The sequence below is a fragment of the Lathyrus oleraceus genome, chromosome 7 (assembly GCF_024323335.1).
Source record: "Lathyrus oleraceus cultivar Zhongwan6 chromosome 7, CAAS_Psat_ZW6_1.0, whole genome shotgun sequence".
NCBI classification, from domain to species: Eukaryota; Viridiplantae; Streptophyta; class Magnoliopsida; order Fabales; family Fabaceae; genus Lathyrus; species Lathyrus oleraceus.
In genome coordinates this window covers 43,486,907-43,508,456 of record NC_066585.1, presented here as the reverse complement: position 1 = coordinate 43,508,456, position 21,550 = coordinate 43,486,907, and the positions used below count along the sequence as shown (strand labels likewise).

At 35.5% G+C, this 21,550-nt stretch overlaps 1 protein-coding gene and 1 non-coding gene across 2 annotated transcripts; both read right to left on the bottom strand.

Moving 5' to 3' along the window:
• Nucleotides 1-8,699: 8,699 nt before the first annotated feature.
• Nucleotides 8,700-8,806, bottom strand: LOC127108563 (small nucleolar RNA R71). The gene has a single exon (XR_007796093.1). It is a non-coding gene; the product is annotated as a small nucleolar RNA R71 (small nucleolar RNA).
• A 7,533-nt stretch (nucleotides 8,807-16,339) lies between these two features.
• On the bottom strand, nucleotides 16,340-16,918 carry LOC127107833 (non-specific lipid transfer protein GPI-anchored 25). The gene is made up of 2 exons (XM_051045162.1): nucleotides 16,522-16,918; nucleotides 16,340-16,408 (listed from the first exon to the last, which is right to left on the bottom strand). Exons 1-2 carry the CDS (start codon nucleotides 16,883-16,885, stop codon nucleotides 16,368-16,370), a joined length of 405 nt encoding a protein of 134 aa, XP_050901119.1. The 5' UTR covers nucleotides 16,886-16,918; the 3' UTR covers nucleotides 16,340-16,367.
• Nucleotides 16,919-21,550: the final 4,632 nt, after the last annotated feature.

Below are 21,550 nucleotides of genomic sequence, written 5' to 3'. Positions count from 1 at the left end.
TAGGAAAAGCTAATGAAATTAGAGATTGTATACTCAAAAGAAATTATATTGTTTTCACTCTCTAGGTACACGAATGGAGGTTGAATTATGGCTCTTTAGATCAAACTTCAAAACACTAGGTAATTCCACTCTACCAGATTTGTATAATTATACGCTTAAAAATGTTCATACTACTATCTAGGCAAAAATTGTACGGGATTCTCTTGTTAGCATAGCAGGAAATAATAAGTGCTTGTTGCAACTTGCAACCAAGAATTTCAGTTGACTTATATTAGCACTTTTGCATAATAAATTATAACTTGGATTTTCTAAACAACTAATGTGAATCACATAGTAACATAAGACAACAAGAGTGTCTTTTGCGAGCCAAGACTTCATATTAATGTGTAAATCATATATCTCCAACTGTTGTTGTTCAGATTTTACGTATTAATTTGAATTATGAAACTGACCATAACAAATCACTCAGTTATTGTAATTTGTGAAGAGCCCGTCTATGTACACACTTTTTAGCAGTTCCTTAGAGTAGATTATTGCATCTTAATACTTAAGCATCTTCTGACATTTTATGTTTGTTTGCTTCACTTTTACGTGAATATCTTCGTCCATCTAAAAAGGATAAAGGTCTCCTTAGGATTTTTTTAAAAATAATCACTTTTTAAAATTTAAATATTAAAATAATTTGTTTTTAAATTAATTATTGAAATAAATATCTTTTATTGTTGATGCGTAAGTTGAACTGACGCATCTAATTAATATTCAAAGGAGGCGCCCAAGTCATTGGCGCATGTATGTAGCAAAGCATGTGAAGACGCCACATGCATTGGCGCATGCATGTAGGCATGTGAGTGTGCGCCACATGTATTGACGCATGCATGTGCCATGTGTGTGTGGCGCCTAGGACAATGACGCATGCATGTGTGTGCTGATCTATAAATAGAATGCGTATGTCCCATAATTTTTCATACAACTTCTTATCCTCCTTCCATTTTCCTTCAATTTCCTTCAATTTTCTTTTCTTTAACCATGTCTGAATATTCATATATTCACAAGAAAAATGTCGATTTAATCTTTTCAGCAGTGCAACCTCCGATAAACATTCGACTTTGGAATATAGAAACGTTCGAACGTCTTAATAGACGTTGAACCGTTGGTTAGATGGAGAAATTGCAGAGGGTGAAAGAGTTAGAAGAATTCAATGGCTTGAGTCCACGTCCAACCAAAATGAGTTTTTCACTAGGGAGCATTGAACAATGTAAGACTTCTTCTTTTCTAGAGAAACACCTTCGTGAGAGGCACACCACATATTCACCTAAAATTTTAAGGTGATAGGTGGGTGGATTCTCTCACTTATAAATGCTCAAGTCTCCACATTTTCAACCAATGTGGAACTATTACCCACACTACTCACACTTGATACATTCTCAACAATTCTAACACTGAACAGTTAGTACGATTATGATTGGGCTGACGATATGAACTACATAATCTAATCATTTTGTACGCCGTATCCATTTCGATTCGAATACGAGTGCTGTTTGGGCGACTCTTTTTCTTTCTTCACATTATTTTATTATTCCAGAGAATGCCGTGAGCAACTGTACAGAATGACGCGACCATTGATATGCAGACCAATAATCCTCTTTTGCTACCACTGAAAAGCTAATTTTGTAAACATTACAAAGACTTATGATTTTGTAAACGTCAGATAGTAAGTAGGATGGATCCCGTTGAACCTTTGGACATGTCGCTATGACATGAGAGCAGGGCATACGAAAGACTTGAAACTTTTCACAGTCGCACCAACCTCTATCTAGTTCCACTCTATAATATCCTCTCGGTATGCCTTCATTGTGATCCATGGACTTAACAACACTGTACCAACCTTTAGTACGGTCAAACACCGTGATCACATGTGCGTTAGCTTTGACAATTTCATCTCTAATGAATTTCATTGAATCATCACTGAACAATTATCCAGATTGTAACACTGAACTCCATTTGGAACGTATGGTCTCAAACAACACCCCTAGCCTGAAATAGGTTGCTTGCATTCAAGCAGTTATAGGTAGGTTTCAGATGCATTTGAAGACAAAGTTCATTGATTCCACAAGATTCGTTGTCATGTGACCCCAATATTGATCGTTGTCGTATGCCATAGTCCACTTCTCCAATGGAATATTGTCGATCCACCTTACTGCATTTGCGTTTGACAATCTGATGTCTTTGCGGTAGTGTTTGAAAGAAGGTTCTGTTAATGCATACCTTGCGTCGACAACCTTCTTCCGCAACGTTTTGTCTTTGATCTCCCGCATGAATTTTGAGTGATATGTCTAATGCAGTATACATGCATCGAAGGAGGATCCTGCCAGCCATTATCAATATTTTTGTAGGCACTCACTATTGAAGGGTGTCGGTCTGAGATCAAACATAAGTTAGGCTAAGGAGTAACGTGCAATCAGAGATTTTTTAGGAAAAAAACTTCATCCCTCGGCATTCTCCCCTTCAACTAGGGCAAAAGCGATTGGAAAAATATTGTAGTTGCCATCTTGTGCCACTGCCACCAACACTCAATATCTGCAACACTCAATACCTGCAACACTCAACCTCTACAACATTCAACCTATACAACACTCAACCTCACTACAACACTCAGTCTCTCTGCAACGATCAATCTCTCTGCAACATTATGTCTCTATTGACTATGGGTGATGAACATTGAAGAACAATCAATAATATTATGACATTTGTATGTTATTACTTAATCTATATTGTTTATTACTTATTCTTATTCTTATTCTTATTCTTATTTCGTAACAAAATGTCTCTATTGTTTATTACTTCTTACTTATTTCTTACTTATGTTTTATTAGGACCAAAAGAGATTTCGATATCGTGTACATCAATATGTACCACACGATCCTTTTATAGAACCATATGCTCGAGGATGCGGTTTTGGTAATCTACTCAACATAGTCTCATACTCAGTTGACTACAAATTTATTCTTGTTTTGTTAGAGAGATAGAGACCCGAGACCCACACATTTCACCTTCCTTTCAGTGAATGTACCGTCACACTTGAGGATGTCTACATGTTGTTAGGTCTACGTATCGATGGTAAGGACGTAAATGGTAGAGTTAACCAAGATAACTCTATATGCGATAAATTGTTGGGTGCCTCTTTGTGTGAAGACACAATTACGAGAGAGACTTCTGGTCAAGATAGGGGTCAAGGTATTAATTTAAAATATCTTAAACAATATTATGCAAGTATAACATTAAACGAAGAATCTACCGAGTATGAAAAGATAATTAAAGCTCGGTGTTATATTATTATTCTATTTGGTAATTTTTTATTTCCTGAAAGTACTGGTAATACGTAAATATTATGTATTTTCCGTTGTTACGAAACATAAATAAGATAAGCATGTATAGTTGGGGTTCAACTGTTTTCTCCCATCTATATAGTTCGTTGTGTAAAAATACCAAAAAAAATACGTGTACGTTTTATTCTTGTGCCTATTTGCTACAAGCATGACGTTGGTCAAGACTGCCGTCACTCGCCCCGATCAATGAGAAACCATTCAGATTTCCTTTGCAACAAAGTAAGTTTAAAACTTTACCATCTAATTTACTTTATACTACAACTAACTATAAATAATATTTTTCCAATCTTTTCGATCTAGGTGGTCAGTTAAAGGGATGAACTACAACAGGTGTCAGAAACACGTTGTAGTAGTCTATCGCAATCTTTTAGACCATATTGGACCAACCAATGTAATACTACTACATAACTCTACATTTGATTTTAAAAAAATTATCCAATTACATATCATCTAATCATGTCATAATCTTGTACAGTTTATCTGGAGGCCATATCTAGGTCTTGATCATCAGGTTAACCATGATGATGATGCAATTTGGACAGCAAAAACACCAATTATCTGGTTCACTACTGTGGAGATGCACCAGAGTTGTCGTGTAAAACTGCAGTTCGGCATGCAACAACAAATTCCAGAACCTCCGACGTGTTTGGGAGATTGGCATCAACAAAGAGTCGATGGCTAATGAGATTATTCCGATTGGAGATACTTTACAAAAGAGATGTGTTGTCATTGGAGGAATCGACAATAACACATCTTAAACGAACTAGTCGTACATGGTGCTAGACCAACTCGACATTTTATGGCATGATTTAGGTCGGTTACCACACCACAATTTGTGTCTAAGCCAAGATATTTGATTGATCCACGCCAAGGAGATTCGTCATCAAATGCCCAACAAAAAATCCCCGCCCAAGAACAATGTCAACCCACCCAAATCCAACGACCAACCTCACATCATCACCCTACCATATACATCCAACCACCAACCACCCAACCTCGCAACCAATTCATGCCACACATCCAAACTCAAAGTCAAGAATCAAACTCTAACCACCAACAACCATACACAACCTCCACAACAGTCTATAGCTCAAATGATCCATACGATTCAGCGTCATGCCATCGTATCCCCCCACAAATGAATACCCAAACGTCCCATCGCCACAACACTCAACCATTGTTTGAATTTAGTACATCACAGGAATCACTGCTTTGTTTCCAAAATGATTAAATGTCACAATTCGGGTAACCATCCACAATCCACCCAACCACAACGACCAAACTACGATAACATGGGCACCAAGCTCAATTACAAAAGCGCCATTGATGACAATCCCCCAGCTATTGGGGACAAATGATGACAAATTTATCAAATACTGCTGGACCTTCCACCAAACCTTCACACCAGCCACCATTGCATCATGTAAGCACTCAAAGACCCCAAACATCTCAGGAAAATCATGGGAGACCTTGAAGACAAGCTGACGCACCTGAATGTGGAACAGGGATGTGTTTCAATCAGGCAGGTCGTTGATTTTCTTGTCAATTTTATGTATTTTTACTTTATAATATAATATAATTTTTAATTTAAGTATTTAATTTAATTAATTTAAAATTTTAAAAAAATAAATGGAAAGTGCATGCGTCACATGCATTGACGCATACACTGATGTAGTGTATGCATGAGCCAATGCATGTGGCTTCAAGGCATGCATGCACATAAGATGTTGGCGCTTATGCTCATTTGCAATGCATGCATGCGCCAATGACTTTGACGCCTCCTTTGAATGCAAATTAGATGCGCCAGTTCAACTGGTGCATCAGTAATGAAAGATGGTTATTTCGATAATTAATTTTAAAAATAAGTTATTTTAGTATTTAATTTGAAAAGGATGGTTATTTAAAAAACATCTCTCCTTGTATCACTCTTCTAGTCAGATCTACATAGTTGTTCACAGTATGACTCTAGTCAACACCTTCACTAGTTGGTGTTGTTATAAGGAGTAAAAGAAAAGAGATACATAGATAGAGGAGCAGTGAAAAGAAAAGTCCAAGGTAAGGTAGTTTAGTTTTGAGAGCTGATATTTAATTCCAATACATAGTGATATCAACTAAAGTTGATGAGTTTGAGAGGACTGATGTATTTATTTAATTCCAGTTCCAATATGTAGTAGTGATATCAACTAAAGTTGATGAGTGTGAGAGGTATGATATATTTATTTAATTCCAATTCCAATACATAGTAGTGATATCAACTAAAGTTAATGAGTTTGAGAGTTATGATATATTTATTTAATTCTAATTCCAATACGTGATATCAACTAAAGTTGATGAGTTTGAGAGGCCTGATATATTTATTTAATTCCAATTCCAATACGTAGTAGTGATATCAACTAAAGTTGATGAGTTTGAGAGGTCTGATATATTCATTTAATTCCAATTCCAATACGTAATAGTGATATCAACTAAAGTTTGTGAGTTTGAGATGTCTGATATATTTATTTAATTCCAATTCCAATACGTAGTAGTGACATCAACTAAAGTTGATGAGTTTGAGAGCTCTGATATATTTATTTAATTTCAATTCTAATACGTAGTAGTGATATCAATTAAAAGTTAGTGAGTTTGAGAGCTCTGATATATTTATTTAACTCCAATTCCAATACATAGTAGTGATATAAACTAAAGTTGTTGAGTTTGAGAGGTCTGATATATTCATTTAATTCCAATTCCAATACGTAGTAGTGATATCAACTGAAGTTGATGAGTTTGAGAGGTCTGATATATTTATTTAATTCCAATTCCAATACGTAATAGTGATATCAACTAAAGTTGATGAGTTTGAGAGCTCTGATATATTTATTTAATTCCAATTCCAATAAGTAGTAATGATATATTAAAACTTGATGAGGCTTTGTTATCAATCTCGTATGATAAGGTATGATGAGTACAAGTAGAATGAATGAATTATAGAGGTAGTTCATGGGTGCGCTAGGAGAGCATGGGTGAGAGAAGATTTCAAGACTAAGTTACTTCGTGGTGAAGGAATGATTTGTGTGCTAGTCGAAGATGGGTGGTGCGTCTAGTGAGCTAAGGTGGTTAGGGATAGTTGTAGGGTGAGCTGACATTGCTTAACAGGGAAGAAAGTAGACGCGCAAGACGAAGATGGGCGGTGCGCGTCTATCGAGCCTACCTTTCTCAAGTCTATAAATAGGGATGTCAGGATCAATTGAGAAAGAGTTTTTGTGGATTAAAGGTAGTAAAAAAGATAATAGATTCACCCTTATCTCAACAGGAGAATAGGAGAGGGAGATTAAAGGCGGAAGCACTACGATTGTTGCAGATGTTATTCCAAGTTTGTCTTCTCTGGATTACCTGTACAACTATGATGAATAAATTGTTCACAATTGTTTTTACCGTTTTTATCTAGTTTTATTTTTATGTTTTTTTATGTTCTTATTCGCATTTTACTACAAACATTAAGTATTTCTATTATGTTACAGATAAATGGAATTTGGCGTTGAATGCGAAAGCATAAGGAAGAAAAAGCACATGAGAATCAAGCTATCATCAACCATGACGGGCAGGCCACCATCACCCATGATGCCCGTCATGGTCCTAGAAGGAATAAGAAGTCAGCGCGCTTGAAGCAATGACGGGCAGACAGACTTTGAATTCAGATTTTCTAACCATGACGGGCGGGTCATCATTACCCATGATGTCTATGATGTCAAGTATTTTCATCACGTTTCAATTAGTTTCCTTGCGGTTTTGTGTTCTAGAGGACTTCTTGGGCCATCAACTACTATTTTAGTGTCATTGGACATATAAAAACATCATTGCAACACATGTAGATGGATGCATGCTTTATTTGCATTATAATTACTCTAAATTTCTCTATAGTTTATGCAAGTTGAAGTTTTTCTTTGGTATTTTGCTAATGCGTTTTATCATTCTCCTGTGGTTTTCTTTATTCGTTGTTGTATTTGAATAAAGTCTCCATTGGAGCATTCTTATTAATATTCACTGCATTTCTAGGATGTATTTTCCACCTTTATGATGTATGCTTTGTATGTTCATTACGTTTACACATTTTTGCTGTTAATTATGTCTGAGTATATTTCATTTAGAGTTTGAGACATAAAGACTATCATATCGACAGACCTCATGTGAATTGTATGAATATTAATTGTAACATGAATGATATATTTGTTTCGTAATTTGTGTTTTCAAAAGAAGAGTTGTTTACTACGAAAGTAGAAGCACAAAGATATCGTTTACGTGTTGAAAAGGTGTAAACGGTATCCGAATTAGAAATTCGATCAGTTGATTTTGCAATTTTTGAGAAATTAATTTTATTTTGTAAAAGGTATATAAATTTGTTACTCATGCTGTGAAAGTAGACATTTCGTGATTTTTGAGGAACAGTGATGCGCCGACGAAAATGGAAGTTACCACTAGTCATACTATTTTCTACAAAAAGAATAATTCTCGTTATAATCGATATGACAATTCGTATGAGTGAAATGGAGGACAAAAATCATTGTCTTGAACTCTAGTTTTTAATATTAAGGAAATCAAATATTTTACGTTTTCGCGCAAACGAATTAGTCTTTCGCGAAGCCTTAGATACTCATAAAAACCATAGAGAACGGTATTTGTTCATAGCTCCCTGAGGAAGATAACTCTTTTTATTACTTCGATATAGCCGTATACTTGCGACCCATCAAGTTTTTGGTGCCGTTGTCGAGGACAAAATTTTCAATATCATTACTTCGTTGTTTCACCCTTTAGACTAAAGACAATTATCTATTTCTTTTCTCGTTTTCGATTGTATGCAAAGAGCCCCGAGTTTAGGGAATCTTGCTGACCCGATTAATAAAATCGAGTCTTATTTCCATGAGAGACGTCGATTACTTGAAATGCAATAAGGGATGACTGAAAATGATAATTTTCCGCTTAAAGAATTTGCAGTACCCTCGAATGAAGAACCTTATTCGAGCATTGTTCGTCCTGCCATAGAAGAGAACAATTTTGAACTGAATCTGTCTCTGCTGCACATGGTGCAACAAATCCAGTTTTTCGGTTCCCCAGCGGATGGCCCGAATTTACACCTTTCGGTGTTTGTCGAATATTGCGACACTAAAATGCAACGGAGTGGACCCAGGCGTGTTTCAATTAAGAATTTTCCCATTTTCCCTTAGGAATAGAGCCAGAGCATGGCTACAGTCTCTTTTATCCAATTTCATAATGACATGGGACGAACTTAAAAAGGCATTCCTAACTAAATATTTTCTACCCAGTAAGACGACACACCATAGAAACCGAATCGCCTGCTTTAGGCATATGGATGGAGAATAGTTTTTCGAAGCATGAGAGCGATTCAAGGAGATGATGCGAAAACGCCCACATCACAGACTCAAAAATTGGCTTGTATTCCATAATTTCTACATTGGTCTTCTCTACAATACGAGAATGACTCTAGACGCTGCTACGGGAGCTGCCCTTATGAATAAGCCCTACGATGAGGCTTATGCTCTTATCGAGGACATGAACCTAAACCATTATCAATGGGGGAGCGAAGGAGCTCTCACTGAAAAGACCTCTCAAAAGTGAGGACTTTACAAAGTTAGTGTCCTCGACCATATGAACGCAAAGGTGAACGTTTTATATAAGCATCACACATGCTTCTACTGCAGGCGCTGTAACTCTAAATTGAAAAATTTGTGGAATAGCTGGTCATATTGGTGTTCCATGTCAATTGATGGCCGTAACGGAACCCACCCTTGACCAGATAAATTATACCCACCACGGAAACCCATACTCTAATACCTATAGCCCTGTAAGAGAAACCATCCCAATTTCTCATACAAAAACAATAATCCTCAATTTGCTACTGGACCTACACCGCCTGCTGAGGGGTGCCCCTGCTCCTCCCCGAATATCGAAAATCAAACCTCGAGATGCTTATGGAAAACTTTATCATAACCCAAATCTGGAAAAACGAGGACTTCAAGAACCAAAACATTCACACTAATGAAGTATTTAGGAAGCTCGCGACTAAAGTTGACGCCATGACTATTCACAATAAAATGTTAGAAGATTCAAATTTCTCAAGTAACCCAACAACAAACATCTACATTTGCCCCATCTGAAATTTTTTCAAGACAACCAGAACCAAACCCAAAGGGACATATATGCAGTAAATAGCTGGAAATCACCGACGACAAGTGTGAAAAAGAAAATGATAAAGATGTTGGCGTTAGCTATCAACAAGATTTTAGGAACTATAATAGGAATATAGTTATTAATTATTAATTACCATGATTTGGCTATAATTATTCTGATTTAGTTATAATTAGAAATATGTTTTCTGTGTATATAAATATAACCTATTCCCTCCTTGTAATATACGATTGAAATAATATGAAAGTTTTATATCAGTTTAACATGGTATCAGCCGCCAGGTCTTAATCCTGACCTACGGTAACACTTTCCATCCTTCTTCCATGGCCGACTCGGATTCAAACTCCGATGAGGTTACCTCGTCTTCCATTCTTGCTGAATTGACGACGAAAATGACGGAAGTTCTGAACCGTGCGTCAGCCCCGTCACAAATTGGCTCTGACCATACGGTGGCACCGATTGGCATCAAGTTAGATGGCAACAACTATCCCCTTTGGTCCCAGGTGGTTGAGATGTATATCTCGGGCAAAGACAAACTAGGATATATCAATGGAGATCTCCCGCAACCCCCTCAAACAGATCCTACGTTTCGACGTTGGCGGACTGACAATGTGATTGTTAAGGGATGGATAATCAACTCAATGGACTCTTCTCTAATCAACAACTTTATTCGCTTCTCCACTGCCAAGCTGGTGTGGGATGCAATTGCGACCACGTACTTTGATGCCAGTGACACCTCCCAGGTGTATGACCTTCGGCGACGGGTGACACGTCTTAAACAAGCCGGTGGTTCTCTTGAAAAATATTATAACGATCTCCAAGGAATTTGGCGTGAGATAGATTTTCGTCGTCCAAATCCGTTGACATGTCAAGTTGATATCCAAAACTACAATACACTTATCCAAGAAGAACGAATGTGTGTGTTTTTGGATGGACTTGATGACCGCTTAGATAATATCAGAAACGATGTTTTACAAATGAAATCGTTTCCAACAGTGGAACAAGCATATGCACATGTTAGGAGGGAAGCTCTTCGTCAGGCAGTGATGACAGACAACTCCAATGAATTATCTGGAGCAGTTCTTGCATCTAGGGTCTCAAATTACATAGCAGTAAGATACTTTCTCAATCCAAACATAAAAAACCATCTAATGGCACTAAGTGCTCTCATTGTGGAGGTAACAAACATACTAGCGAGACCTGTTTTAAGCTTCACGGATATCCAGATTGGTGGACAGATTTTCAGACTCGAAAGCGTCGCGATACAACTGATAGCAACCCGGGAAAAGCTGCAGTAGCTACTGTCGAACCCCATCTTTCCCTCATTCCAAAATCAAGTTCCCACACCACTGAAGGTAATGTTCTAATTTGCTCTAATCATGATGATGACTCTAATGCATGGATACTTGATTCCGGAGCTACCGATCATATGACGTTCGATGCTGCTGATTTTTCTGAACGTTCAACCCCTCGGCGCTCAAGTATTGCCAACGCAAATGGTGGTTTATCAAAGGTAACAGGGGATGGAACTGTGATGTTATCACCAACCCTTTCGCTTTCAAATACACTACTTGTTCCCTCTCTCTCTCTCTCATAAGTTGCTGTTTGTGAGTCAAGTTACAAAAGACTTGAAATGTGTTGTGCTGATTTATCCATTTTTTGTTTCCTTCAGGATATTCTCACGAAGGAGATCATTGGGCGTGGTACTAAGAGAGGGGGACTTTACTATATGGAGGATTTTAGTGTAGGCCGAGCGCATCACATGCATTATCCAAGAAACAATAAAATGGAGCAAGTCTTACTTTGGCATCGCCGATTAGGCCATCCTTCGTTTGGCTACCTGAAACATGTGTTCCCAAGCTTATTTTCAGATACATCCTTGTTGAACTTCAAATGTGAAGCTTGTATTTTAGCCAAGAGTCATCGAGTTACTTTTCCATCAAGTATGAATAAAAGTAATGCTCCGTTTGCTTTAATCCATTCTGATGTATGGGGTCCATCCCCAAAATCTTTTATCTCTGGTTATCGGTGGTTTGTGATATTTGTTGATGATTGCACTCGAATGACTTGGATTTATTTGTTGAAACAAAAAATTAAGTGATACACATATTTCAACAATTCCATAAAATGATTCAAACTCAATATTCAAAGAAAATTAAGATCCTTCACTCTGATAATGGTGGGGAGTTTGTAAATCATCAATTCCATGAGTATTTCAAAAAACACGGACTTATTCACGAAACCACGTGTCCACAAACCCCACAACAAAATGGTGTTGCAGAACGAAAAAAATCGCCATATTCTTAAAACTGCCCGTGCTCTTTTACATGGAGCACATGTGCCCCACCACCATTGGACTGACGCTGTTACTACAACAGTATATCTCATCAATCGGATGCCATCGAAGGTCCTTGAATTTAAAACTCCGCTGCAGACCTTGTCCATATTTGTACCGCTGCCTACAATACAAATGCTGCCACCTCGAGTCTTTGGGTGTGTTGCGTTTGTTCACCTACATAAAAACCAGCGTACAAAGCTTGATTCGTGTGCCATTCACTGCCTTTTTTTTGGGATATGGTGTACACCAGAAAGGGTATCGTTGCTATGACCCTATTACTCGACGCATTTATGTAACTATGGATGTTACATTCTTGGAATTTGACCATTTCTACTCATCTGTATCACCCAATTCTTCTCTTCAGAGGGAGACACCAGAAGAAGAGTCGAATTGGTCGACATTTGACTGGTTCAAAGATATTGATATTCCTTCAACTGAAGTTTTTGGTGATTCTTGTCAAACTCAAACAGACCATATGAGTCCTGAAGTTGAAGTATCGGAATTCCCCCCCCCCCCCCTCTCCAGTACTCAACGATCTATCTCCTGAGAATATCATTGAGGTAAACTCTCCTATATCTCATAATAATAATAATAATAATAATAATGGTGATATCTCTGTTAGCTATGAATTACCTCACAGGCATATTCGGGGAAAACCACCGAAGCGTTACTCTCCTGAAGAAGAGGATCATATATCAAGGTATCCAATTGCTAATTATGTCTCTATGAAGGACTTGTCTGAACCCCTTAAGAAATTTGCAAATGAGTTGTCTTTATACAGTGTACCTAGCAACGTTGAAGAGGCCATTGAAGACCCTAGATGGGTTCAAGCTATGGATGAAGAAATGGAGGCATTAAACAAGAATGCGACATGGACTCTTGTCCCTTTACCAAAAGGAAAGAAACCAGTAGGGTGTAAGTGGGTTTTCTCTATCAAGGACAAAGCTGATAGGTCTATTGAAAGGTACAAAGCAAGATTAGTGGCTAAAGGCTTTACACAAACATATGGCGTAGACTATCAAGAAACTTTTTCACCTGTTGCCAAGTTGAGCACTATCAGAGTTCTTTTATCTCTTGCAGTAAATCTGGATTGACCATTGCATCAGTTAGACGTGAAAAATGCATTTCTCCATGGGCACTTGAAAGAAGAAATATATATGGATATCCCTCCGGGATACATGACAAATTATGAGACTAAGGTGGTGTGTAAATTGCAACGCAGTTTGTACGGCTTGAAGCAGTCTCTTAGAGCGTGGTTTGGGAGATTGAACCTGGCAATGAAAAAATATGGCTTCCAACAAAGCAACACAGATCATACGTTGTTTCTGAAACATCGTCAAGGTAAGGTCACAACTTTGATTGTGTATGTAGATGATATGATTATTACAGGAGATGACTCTGAGGAAATAGCAAAACTTCAAAAACAACTTGCAACCGAATTTGAGATGAAAAATCTAGGTGGGCTCAAATATTTTCTAGGTATTGAAGTTGCTAGGTCGAAGAAAGGCATCTTTTTATTTCAACGAAAATATATCCTAGATCTTTTATCAGAAGTTGGGCTACTAGACTGTAAACTTGTAGATACTCCAATTGTCCAGAACCACCAACTTGGAGAATATCCAGACCAAGTGCCAACAAACAAAGGAAGGTACCAGAGATTGGTTGGCAAACTTATTTACTTATCTCATACACGACCTGATATAGCGTATGCGGTAAGTGTAGTAAGTCAATTTATGCACAACCCGAGTAAAGATCACATGGACGCGATAATTCAAATCATGCGGTACTTGAAGTCCTCGCCTGGAAAAGGCTTGATGTTCACAAAGAATAATCATGTACAAGTTGAAGGTTATACAGACGCTGACTAGGCAGGAGATATCACCAACAGAAAATCCACCTCAGGCTATTTTATCTTTGTTGGAGGAAATTTGGTTACATGGAAAAGTAAGAAACAAAAGGTTGTAGCATTATCAAGTGCTGAAGCAAAGTTTCGAGGGATGGCTAAAGGTCTTTGTGAGCTTCTTTGGCTTCGAAGATTGTTAATTGAAATTGGCTTTGCTCCGAACAATGCGATGAACCTTTTTTGTGACAACAAGTCTGCAATTGAAATTGCTCATAATCCGGTTCAACATTATCGGACAAAACACGTGGAAATAGATCGACACTTCATTAAGCAAAATTTGGAGACCAAGATAATTCAATTCCCGTTTGTTAAATCTGAAGATCAATTAGCAGATATACTCACAAAAGTTGTATGTAGCAGAGACTTCTACAACGCACTTGACAAGTTGGCCATTCGAGATCTCTATGCACCAACTTGAGGGGAAGTGTTGGCGTTAGATGTCAACAAGATTTTAGGAACTATAATAAGAATATAGTTATTAATTGTTAATTACCATGATTTGGCTATAATTATTCTGATTTAATTATAATTAGAAATAGGCTTTCTGTGTATATAAATATAACTTATTCCCTCCTTGTAATATACAAGGAAATAATATGAAAATTTTATTCCCTCCTTGTAATATACAAGGAAATAATATGAAAGTTTTATATCAGTTTAACAAAAGAGAGTGAGTCTGTAACACCCGAAAAGGAGAGCTAGCCAACACCACCTGCGAAGAAGATAGTTGAGAAAGAAAAAGAAGAGTCATATGTAGCTTCTCCTCCATACAAGTCTTCCATTCCGTTTCCACAGAGACTAGCGAAAGCCAAGATTGAGAAACAATTTAGGAAGTTTGTTGAGTTGTTCAAAAAGCTCTATATCAAGATACCCTTCAATGAGGCTATAACTTAAGATGCCCTCATATGCCAAATTCTTGAAGGAAATCCGGTCAAATAAGCGAAAGCTCGATGAAACTGGTACGGTGGCACTCACAGAGGAGTGCAATACTATCATTCAAAACAAGTTGACTTCAAAGCTGAAAGACTTAGGAAGATTCTCAATTCCCCGTGTCATCGGTAACACAAAGCCATGTGTGATCTTGGAGCGAGTATCACTATGATGCCTCTATCCATATGTAAAAGACTCCATTTTGGTGAAGTCAAACCCACAAAAATGTCTTTACAATTTGCCGATAGATCTATAAAATACCTGGGTAAAAATACTGAAAGATATTTCCATGGGAATTGGTCAGCTGTACATCAGATGCATACTGTAATTATATACATGTTTCTATATTTTTTTAAGTGTTATAAATGGAGTCTGATATGTGTTCTGTAGGTACTAAGAGTAGATGTCCTTATCATGTACCTTGATAATTGACCATACAATGATGCCCTTTCATTGGTGTTAATGTATTTAAGAAAATTACATTAGATATGCATTGATTTGATAGCATTCCATGTGGTTACTTATTTGTGGCTTATGGATTCTACCTCTGCATTGATGGTCCTGAAGCAGAGCTATGATGGACCAAGCTCTTATGTGTATTTTCCATTATAGTGGGTGTAGGTTCCAAACTAAAAATAAAAATTAAAGCTAGTGACTAATACAGAATTGTAAAATAAAAATAAAGTGGTTGCTTCATATAATAAATTTTACATGTCTTTCTCTTTTCTTTTCTTTTCTTTGAGACCTCCTAGCTATCGCCTTTGAGTTCGACTTAATTTGCTTTGGCACTAACATTTTTCAACCTTCTAAACCGTTTCTATTCATTTGGACATATTTCGCAATATCATTGTTAGATATTCTTGATATGCATATAAATGGTAAATGCACAATTGTAGAATCTAGAGCACACATTATTTTTACTATTACCATAGAGATGAATATCTCTATAATGTCCACTTCACGCATAATAGGATCAATCTGAGAAGGTTATATCAAGCAGTTGGGGCAGCAGAAAACATTGAAAATACGACAGACGCTTGAAAATCTAGACATAACACCGTATTGACAAAGTTGGCAGTGTTGAGCAATTTCAAGAACAAGCCATCAAACACAATGAGCACTGTCTTGGCTTTTTGAGCATTAATAGAGTATGTTGAGTTTGAAGAGTGGAGGCATCTGATAAATAATTGCAAGAAATTGACAGAGTAGCCAAAAATCAAAGTGGACTCTACCATCATCAATGACGGTTGAATTTGATGCATTCCTCGATGGAAAGTACAATCCTGTCCATGCTCCATTGCCCTTGCCGGGTACGGTTTCCCCTTCTGAACTATTGGATACCGACCCTATTTAATCACATGTCATCGTCAATTTTACTGTTAAATAATTTTACACTGTGAACCAATGACTAAAGTATATTCTGTTAAATCGCACATATATTTTTAATTTAGTGGTACATCATTGACAGAACGATGAATTCCTCTCGGATAAATCTAGTAACTTTTTTATTTTATTTAGAGAAGCTCCTTCATAGCTAACTATGGTGATTATGATAATTTTTAAACAAAAAATTGAAAGCAGAAAATTAACAAAGCACCTGTTACTGAAGAATTGTTGGGATTCTCTAAATATCAGCATGACCGAGAGGTGGCAGAGTCGACGATTCTGTAATAATGTGAATCAAATAACAATTTTCAGTTTCCATGCAATCAATATCTCTAGTTAATTATGTACTGTGGATCTAAATTTATGGAAAAGGAAGAAGAAAAAGAAAGAACCTCCGCAGAGAAAATTGAGAGAAGAGACTGTTGGTGGAGGCGAAAGACAGAGGGAGGAGAGTGAAAGAAGCCTTGTGGAGTTGAGAGGGAAGCCGAGGATGTGATTGTCACGGAGGAGATAGCAGAAACAGAGGGAGTTAGGTGCGAACGACGATGAGAAAGCGTCGCAGCATTTGGTTGAAGGTGTCTCCGTTAAGTTGTTTGGAAGAGACGAAACGTAAGAAAAACACGGAGAGAATAGAATTAGCTGATCGGTGCATCCTCCTCTTGATGAAGGTGGCGGCGCCGCCGCTTCTGTGACGGCAAAGATAATCAGACTCAGCATTAGGAGGAGGAGGAGGTGGAAGAAGAAGGCGTTTCCCATGCCGGTAACAGTTACAAAACAGAACGATGAAAGGGTTACAAGTTTTGGCGGGAGAAAAACTAACTGATTCAAAGGAATTCTCAGAATTACCCTTTTATCTCTATGAAGATTACTAGTAAGTACTTAACTAACTCTAGTAGTTGAGTGATTGCGCGCCTAATTAATTGCTCTTTTTTATATTATTATTATTATTATTATCACAAAATAACCTATTATTGATTATTGCCTTCAAAGTTTCTATTGGATATGAGTCCAATATCAATCCAAAATAATGTTTGGGAAATACTTGGTACGTATCCTGGAGTGTGGGTGAATTAATCCAAATTTATTTTTGAAAGTTTCTAGAGATGAGATTTTCGAACACATTAAAAATCACATAAAAGAGATTGTAAGTTAGGCTCATCCCATTTTTACCAAAATATAATTCGGAGATGCATTTTGTAGTTAATTTTTTTTATAAACTTAGGGTATATATAAAATATCCCCTGACATGGGATTGAAATTCTAAGATCCAAATTGATCAAAAACTTATATAAATAGGAACCTCACATATAATGTTCTTTACAAAAACACACTTCATCATAATACATATCCGCATTTCGTATTTGTCTACTTTAATGGCACGAAACTCCACTTCAATTTAGGGTCATCGAGGACACCCCTCTCGTCGATCTGAAATCCAAATTGGATAATTTTCTACGATATTCAAAAAATCAAAGAGTTGTCAAGTTTGAGTAATGTTCACTCTCATTGACAATAAATGGAAAATACATTTCAACAAGTTTGAGCTGAAGACGGATAAAGATGAAAGAGTTATGTGAAGTACATTTTATATAACCGCAATCACAATCAACGTTACATATAACCACAATCATAATTAAGAACAGTTATGATGTGCACTACTACAAAAAACACATTTAATCTCGGACGCGAAATTCATTTAACCTCGGTCACAGAGACAAGATAACGAAAGACATCATGAAACCATGTCACTTTACCCACCGATTTTAGAATAATCGAGGGGACAGTTGAAATGGTCATTAGTTCGATTCTCAACAAGATGTTTTTTATATTTTCAAAGCTAGCACCACATACCTGTCGGATTATGGCTAGAACCGAGGGGACAATTTTTTTTTAAATACTCATTACATTGTTTGCACAAAATATTAATAAACTAATTTGTTAATTTGTTTACAAATTACATTGTTTACAAATTACATTGTTTACACATAATATTACATTGTTTACACATAATATTACATTGTTTACACATAATATTAAAGTAAAAATATATAACAAATTTTGAATCTGATTCATCGTCATCGTTGTCGGTGAAATAACAAAATATCGGATATCTTGAGAAAAAACAAATGTTAAGGATCCTCGTTTCATTGATCTTGAGAAATATCAAATGTTGGATGCATAATATTCTCTATGACTTTTGCATTCATTTGTTTCTAATATAAAACAAAAAAAGGTTAGATATATAAAATTAAATATTCAATTATATGATTATTTAAGAGCATAAGCCTTGAACCCAAATGATTTTCTGCATTTACAATTCATCATAGAGAAAATTTTCCAAATAAAATAAATGTTTTTTTAAGTTCGAAAGTTTTCATGTCAAATATTTCATTATAAATTTTTAATATTCATAATATTTTTATAATGAGGGTATTAAGTTTCACGCGGATCACTAATGATAGTGTCTTGAGAATTGATATTTGTTAAATGGACGACAACTATTTATTTAAGGAGTGTGGAAAAACTGAATAAACACATTTATATTTTATCTTGGTTATTACTCAAAACTGAGGTAAAATGTGTTCCTTTTCAAATAAAAAAATACAATAAAATATGTTACATCCTAAGCGCCACATACATCTCGGTTTCTGTAAAAAAATCAAGGGAAAAAAGTTTTTTTTAACAATGGATTTTTAGAGAACAAAAAATCTTTTCAAATTTCTGATAAGTTATCCGTTCCTACCAAAAGAATTTTTTTTCTAAACTTGCAATTCATCTCTGAGAGAGTTCATTATTTTGAGAAAATGTTTTCATGGGAATAGATAACTAATTTAAAAATAAAAAATAAAATAAAAAGAAAGACACAACTTTAAAAGAAATAAAAACATACACTATTGTTGCTAGAATTTGAAGCATGTCCGGATTTATTTTTCCTCTCTGTTATATTTAGAAATTGAAGAAATATGTGGTATTTATTTAAAAATAAAAAATAATACATGCACACATTGACATTATACTTCAGTTTTTTGTTGGGTGAGATGAAAGCTTTGTCATGAAATGTATTATTTGTAGCAGTGATGTATACTTAAGTTTATTATAACTTATGTAAAATATTTATTTCATCAACTTATCAATAAACATATAACTTTCAATTTGATTTAGAACTTAATAATATGACAAATTAAGTTAGATTAGAAGAACAAACCACACTCACAATTAACATTACATATAACCAGAATCATAATTAACAATCGTTGTGATGTGCACTACTATAAAAAACACAGTTAAACTCAAACGCAAAGTGATTTAACCTCGGTTACAAAGACGAGGTAACGAAGGATATCATAAAAACTTGTCATTTTACCCACTGGTTTTAGAATAATTAAAGGGTCAGTTGAAATAGTCATTGGTTCGATCCCCAACAATAGATTTTTTATATTTTCAAAACTAGCGTCACATACCTCTCGGCTTATGGCTAAAATCAAGGAGACATATTTTTATTAAAATACTCATTACCAGGGGCGACCCAATTATATCGGAGACCCCGTTCTAATTATAAAAATGAGCCTAATTTTTTTTTAAAACACGATTATAATAATTAAAAAATATATATTAAAAATGCAATTATATATTAATTAAAAATAAACTTAATTATAATTATTTTAAGTTTTGATCAATCTTGATTTTTGTATGTATTGAGTTTTTATCATAATATTTTTTTCGATTATTGAATTTTTTTAATAACATTTTATTTATTTTTATTAATATTTATGAAAAAAAATAAAAAATTTCAAAATTTTGGGCCCTCTAATATTTGGGGCCCTATGCTGCAGCACATGCTGCACATGCACAGGACCGGCCCTGCTCATTACATTGTTTACACAAAATATTAATAAGTTCATTTGTTTACAAACTACATTGTTTACACATAAATTATATTATTTACACATAATATTAAAGTAAAATTATATAACAAATTTTGAATCTGATTCATCTTCATCGTTGTCGGTGAATAACAAAATGTTGGGTATCTTGGAAAAGAACAAAAGTTAAGGATCCGCGTTCCATTGATCTTGAGGAAGATCAGATGTTGGATGCAAAATATTCTCTATGACTTTTGCATTCATTTCTTTCTGATATAAAACAAAAAATATTAGATAAATAAAATAAATATCCAATTATATGATTATTTAAGAACACAAGTCTTGAACCCAAATAATTTTATGTTTTTTCAATCCATCATAGAGAAATTTTCTCAAATAAAATAAACATTTTTTTAAGTTTCAAAATTTTTCATGTCAAATATTTCAATATCAATTTTTAATATTCGTAATGCTTTTATAATGAGGGATTTAGGTTTCATGGGGATCACTAATGGTAGTGTCTTGAGCATTGATACTCATTAAATGGATGATGAAAATTTGTTTAAAGACGGTGGAGAAAGTGAATAAACATACTTATATTTTTCCTTGGTTATTACTCAAAACCGAGGTAAAATGTGTTTCTTTTTAAATAAAAAATACAATAAAAAATGTTATTATTGGGGGAGTTTTTCACTATGGAGCATTGAACATTGTGAGACTTCTTATTTTAGAGCAATACCTTTGTGAGAGACACACCACATATTCATCAAAAATCTTAAGGTGATAGGTAGGTGAGTTCTCTCACTTATAAATGCTTAAGTCTCCATATTTCCAACCAATGTGAGACTATTACCCATACTACTCACACTTGATGTAATCTCAACACTCTCCCTCAAGTGTAAGCCCACAATGTTCCCCATCAAGTGTGAGTTCATAATTCCCCCCTTAAGTGAAAGCTTTTCTTACTTCCACAAACTCTTGTACCGCACAAAACGTTTCTTATTCACCATAACCTGTCATACGGTGAACTGGACTTTTTTGTGGTTTTAATCGCAATGTCGCGGTTAGCAAGAGTCGCCACCGACTTTTCTTTTATCCAATAAGGAAAGGTGGAAAAGAACAGGAAAAACCTTAATTTAGATTTTGGGTTCGGGAGGTACATTATACAAAGGGAAGGTGTTAGCACCCTTTGTATCCATGGTTATCCATGGGCTCTTAATTGCTCGATCACTTATATTATTTTTGTCTAAAAAAGTGTTTGTGAATTGTTTGGAAAATTGTTTTGAAAAGAGAATTTAACTTTGTAATGATTCTTGTATGAATGTATACAAAGTGGTTATCCCGTTTTAGTTTTGAAAATTGTTTAGAAAAATATAACTCGGTAATGATTCTAGTATGAATGTATACCAAGTGGTGATTTTCTAAAGGCATTTTGAAAGGTGTGAGGTGCAAAAAAAATGTTTTAAGTTGTGAGCCAGCAATTAAGAGTTATACCGACCCAAGGTCTTTATGAGTATTTCCTATCCTTATGAGGGTAAAATTGTCCTTATTATTGAGA

Bases quoted from the DNA above. Each gene is read 5' to 3' on its own strand.
- LOC127107833 (XM_051045162.1), bottom strand. From the start codon at position 16,885: ATGGGAAACGCCTTCTTCTTCCACCTCCTCCTCCTCCTAATGCTGAGT. The intron at 16,409-16,521 runs GTTCTTTCTTTT...ACATTATTACAG, and splicing joins TCTCAATTTTCTCTGCGGAG to AATCGTCGACTCTGCCACCT.